General features: G+C 40.8%; 1 protein-coding gene across 1 annotated transcript in view; it reads right to left on the bottom strand.

Annotated features, from left to right (window-relative positions):
• The window catches only part of LOC102893385 (CUGBP Elav-like family member 2), a 57916-nt gene extending 57579 nt beyond the window's left edge, over positions 1-337 (bottom strand). The window contains exon 1 of the mRNA XM_025043404.1: positions 237-337. Within this exon, the coding sequence (XP_024899172.1) occupies positions 237-284 (48 nt within the window). The 5' untranslated portion in view covers positions 285-337. The remainder of the gene's footprint in view (positions 1-236) is intronic.
• Between the last annotated feature and the right edge of the window lie 4386 nt (positions 338-4723).

Genomic DNA, 4723 nt, shown 5'->3' with positions numbered 1-4723 from the left:
GAGAGAGAGAGAGAGAGGGAGGGAGGGAGGGAGGGGGATGGGGGGAGAGAGAGAGAAATAGAGAGAGAGAGAGAGAGAAGGGGAGAGGGAGAATATGACTGTGAATGAATGGAGAGAGAGACGGTGAAAGTTTAAATCTGTGATTGTCATGTGAACAATCCACACAGGAGAGAATTGCGTTATCATTCCCCATCATTTGCACAAAGAAAACAAAGAAAGGGCAGATGATACAGTACCTCCATGGTCTGAGACTGATGCATGGCTTTGATTGCATTCTGTGCCATTGCCCTTGTAGAAAATGTGACAAACGCACAGCCTGTGGGAAACAAGGGGACAGGGAGCAGGAAAGACAAAAAACAACAAGACAAAAGGGTTGGACGCTTGTTAAACCAACACGGTCTACGAGAACTGCCACAGGACGACACTGTTCTCAGTAGTACATAAAAATAAACAACTTCTCTCTTTGGTTTCATCTTATTTTGCTTTTTATGCACAGTGCTGACTTCTGAATCTGACCGCAGCAGAAAGATGTTGATTGATTAGTTTATTTTTTAAAAAATGGAGACGGGGGAAGAAAGCTGGGTGCTCTTTTTTTTTTTTAGCCATGAGGTTTGGAATTAGCAAGATCTAGTTTGCATTTTCTAAAATAAAAAGTTGCTATTTTACATTTCTGCCTGAGTGATCATCTTTTCTTAGGGCACCCATATACTAGAGCTCTAGATTTCAAATTTTAGCATCGATTTTTAAGCAGCAAATAATAAAACCTTCACAGCAAGGGCAAATGAGCAAATAAATTCCAAGAGCCCAAAATGTCAGCAAATAAATATATCTAATCTCTTCTGGGTAGTTAAAAAAATATATATGTATAAATATACATTGATGCCATTCAAATGCAAACCAATATACCAAATGCTGTACAAACTAGTACTTACTATGAACAAAAATAAACGTTCTTTTACTCTGAGAAGATTTAACAGTGCATATAAAGCAAAATTCTAAAATTTGCATTGGATTTTTTATTTGTATAGCATCTTCATGACCTTTGAAAGTTGTGACTTTTGATACGTATCAGAGATTTGACCTAAAATCTAACATTCACAAGACAATGTACATTTCTCTGAATGTTTCCTGTGAAACCCATTGAACTCTCCGTGGCTATTTTTTTTTCTTGTTCTGTGAAATAACTAGAATGTACAGTGCCTCTTACTGCTCCTTGAATCACGATGGCCACCAAGTAGGCCACTGCTCCAACTACATGGCCCATTGCCTTTTTCACTAATAAAAACACTGCCTTTTGGAATTTACATTTTATTCATCATGTACCCTTGGGCTTCCTAGAGAAAAAGACTGTGAAATTAATGCAGATTCAGGTTGATTTTATAATAAAACCACAGCACACTAAAAGCCTGGCTAAAGCCACGCAGACTGATTTCGCTTATGATCTCTGATGACTTATTTAAAAGAACACTGATTTTCAGCTTCTTTAGCCTTGCCCAGTTTGAACTTAGGTTTCAGAGAACAATTTAATGTTCCACTCAATTTCCTCAAAGCATTATTATTATTACTACTTAAAAGATTCCCAAATGAAGCAGATCTAAACACTAAGAGGCCTGTTGTCATCCCAGAGTAAATGCAGGAAAGCGAAATTCTGGCCTCGAAAACGCGAGAGGGTAGCCCCCGTTGCCAGCAAGCCAAATAGAGCGTTCTACATCCAAACAACCAGCGACTGTTTGGTTCGTGTAAACCAATTTGTGAGCCACAAGCTATATTTCCTTTTTTCGCTCTGCCCGTGTACCTGGTGAGATTATCAAGTCAGTGCTGTGTTTAATCAGATGGCAGCGCCTGCCCTCTGAACCCAAAGCACAGCAACATCCGGTCATAAAAACAAGTCAGTGCATTTTTTTTTCTTTTTTCTTTTTTTTTTGCATGATGCTGTAATTTTTAACACACAAAAGCTCTCAGTGCATGGGAGATCCAGCTCACGTTCGCCTCCCAGTGAAACCGCTGGCCTTCTGAAGCCTGAAGTACAGCTCGCTATGGATGCTGAGACGTTTCATATAGTTCTCTGACATAAGAGCAGCTGGCGACGCTTTTATTTCAACATGCTGCCTGTGCCTATACTGGCTGCAGCTTTTGTCATCAATAAAAGCAATTTGGCGCCCTTCTCTCAGGCACCTGGATAATGTGTGTAATAGGGTGTGAGACAGATGACAGTCCCTCTACTGGCTCCCATATTGATAACTCATCTCTAAAAATGAGAGCGTCCCAAATCCACCATCCGTTTCACAGTCGCAGCTCTTCAAAAAATATTGTCATTATCGCTGTCATTATTAACAGAGGAAATAACACTGAGCGTTTCCTTTTTTTCCGTGCCTTATCTTGAGACTATAGTGGAGGCAAAAGCAAATGATCTAACGGAAATGTGACCTGAAACCATGCGAAGCCTGGACTGACTCTGCTTTGAAGAGCCAAAGAGATTGTTTTGTTCATTTCATTTGCTCTTCTTGTCCAGGAACGTGCGCCAAACTGACAGTTTCCAAACAGAGGTTAAATGCATAAGAAAACATATAAAATGTCAGCAAAAATCAATCGGGCACCGTTTATGCATTTACTCCGGTTTTGGAACCAGCAGAAATTTTGTAAATAACACAGAGAGAGAGAGATATAGTAATGAACAGGTCTCCGAAGAAACATTATCAGCGCTAGAACAATAAAATCATATCTCTATAAACTCAACTCGTTGCCCTTTCATCTATGAAACCTGCAATTAAAGCCCGACTGATGCTTCTAATTATACGATCCTCATCCCATCCAAAAAAACAAAACAAAAAAAAAAACAAAAAAAAACAAAAAAAAAACCATCTGACAAATCTGATGACTTCTTTTAACCTTTTTACTCGATTGGCAGTGCTGCAGGAAGGGTGAGGCTGTCTCTTTAGGGGCTCTGTCAAGTTCTGCACTGTCTGCTGCGCTCGATTACTTAAAAGAGAAAATTACTGTGTCATTTACAAAGTGAGAGCGTCCGCTGAAAAATTTCACTCTCTATGCTGCCCAGGATGAAGTTAAGCAACTTCAGAACCGAATGTTCGTGGACTGGTAGCTTGTTAACCTTTGTAATTTCTCTCAAACAGGAGGTCACGGTTATGTTATGGCTAAGTTTCAATTTTCTTTTCAACACTGCTGACAAGGTTGTGATGGTTTTAGGATTAGGCCTCAAATCTATGGCGTTTCGCTAAGATCTCACCACCGAGACTGGCTGCCGGCTCCTTCTACAAGCCACCCAGACAACTTCCCATTGGACAGGAATAACTTAGATGATAACTGCCCACTTCGTCTTCTTCTAAGAATGGGCTTCTGGGTGCAATGGGGTTCACTGGGTCTTGACAGGACAACTGCTCTGCTCTTATAGGGTCGGGCCATGCCCCAACTTTTCTAGACTGTTGTATATGCTGTGTCAGTGGTCAGTTCTCTGCCTATCGACCAAAATGCAAAAGAAAGTTGATCGGGGAGAAAAGACACAGGTGCCAAAATAATGAAGCTGCATTTTTTTGGGGGGGGGAGGGGCGGGGGAGCTGGGAATTAGTTAAGACAGCCTGTACATTACTGTCTTAAAACTTCTAAATATATAATAGCAAAAAAAAAAAGAAAAAAGAAAAAAAAAAGGAAAATTTCCATTTGTAAATGCGGCCAACCTGCAATTTACACCTTGCAATTATTTATTGTCTCCACTTTCAGAATGTCAGAGATTGCTAATAGAAGTGGAAAGGAGTTGAATTCCTCTCATTTCGGTAAGGTTGCCTTCTTGCTGCTCAAACGGATAAATGATTGACTGGGGAAAGGTTTCTCAAAGTAATTTCCTCCTACAGACAGGACCTAAGGAAAGCACGTAGCCCTGTCACAGAGAAGATTCTGGAACACATCTATTACACGTGTCATTTCAATTGAAAGGGTATTTTAACTCTCAGGTGTCCCACCTCTTCTCTTGGCGGCAAGAGATGTTTTAGAGAAGTGGATGACTCCTTGCCCTGCACAGAAGCACAGGCACTTTTGAAAGCACATGCAATGCCAGGGCTTCTCGCTCTTCTGCAACTTCTTTGAAAGAGGCGCAGCAGCCTGCTGTATTTCAACTGAAGGAAGCATAATTTAAAATAACTCCTGCAGCATGAAGGAGATTTCAGTCTATGGAAAACTTGTTTATAAATTCCCACCCAGCCGAAAAAAGATCGCGAGGCGGCCAATTTTCCTCCCTGTATCTTTTTTAGCAGTGGCAGGGGTTATTAAACATATGCTATTGGTATAATATTGAAGCATCAAAACTGACGCTCTCACGCACCATCCCCAATGTCTGTTTAAAAGTGGCATGGAGCGATCATTCGTTCATAGCACCTGAGGTTAAGTGCAGACTAGGACTTAACGGTTGGCAAAATCTCATTCTGGAAATGAGACTGAAAGACTGTATTCAGACAAAGACAACAAGATGCGATTAATAACCCAGGAGGGGGTATCTGATTAAAGTTTCTTCGTGTTTGAATGCTTAGGTGCCGTCCACATGGGCAAGTCTAAAGTCTCGTGATCCAGACCGAGTCCCCCACTGTGTACATGTTTTAAGAGTCAAAAGCCCTATCCTAACATCCTGACCAGATTAACAAAAAACAAACGAGGATTTAATGGCTGAATCCAGTTTGTGCTTGCCAACATCCCTAAAAATATTGCCAATTCATTT

This window comes from Pteropus alecto, unplaced genomic scaffold, assembly GCF_000325575.1.
Source record: "Pteropus alecto unplaced genomic scaffold, ASM32557v1 scaffold11, whole genome shotgun sequence".
In the NCBI taxonomy this organism is placed as follows: domain Eukaryota; kingdom Metazoa; phylum Chordata; class Mammalia; order Chiroptera; family Pteropodidae; genus Pteropus; species Pteropus alecto.
The sequence above is the reverse complement of the archived record's forward strand: the minus strand, read 5'-3'. Positions and strand labels throughout refer to the sequence as shown.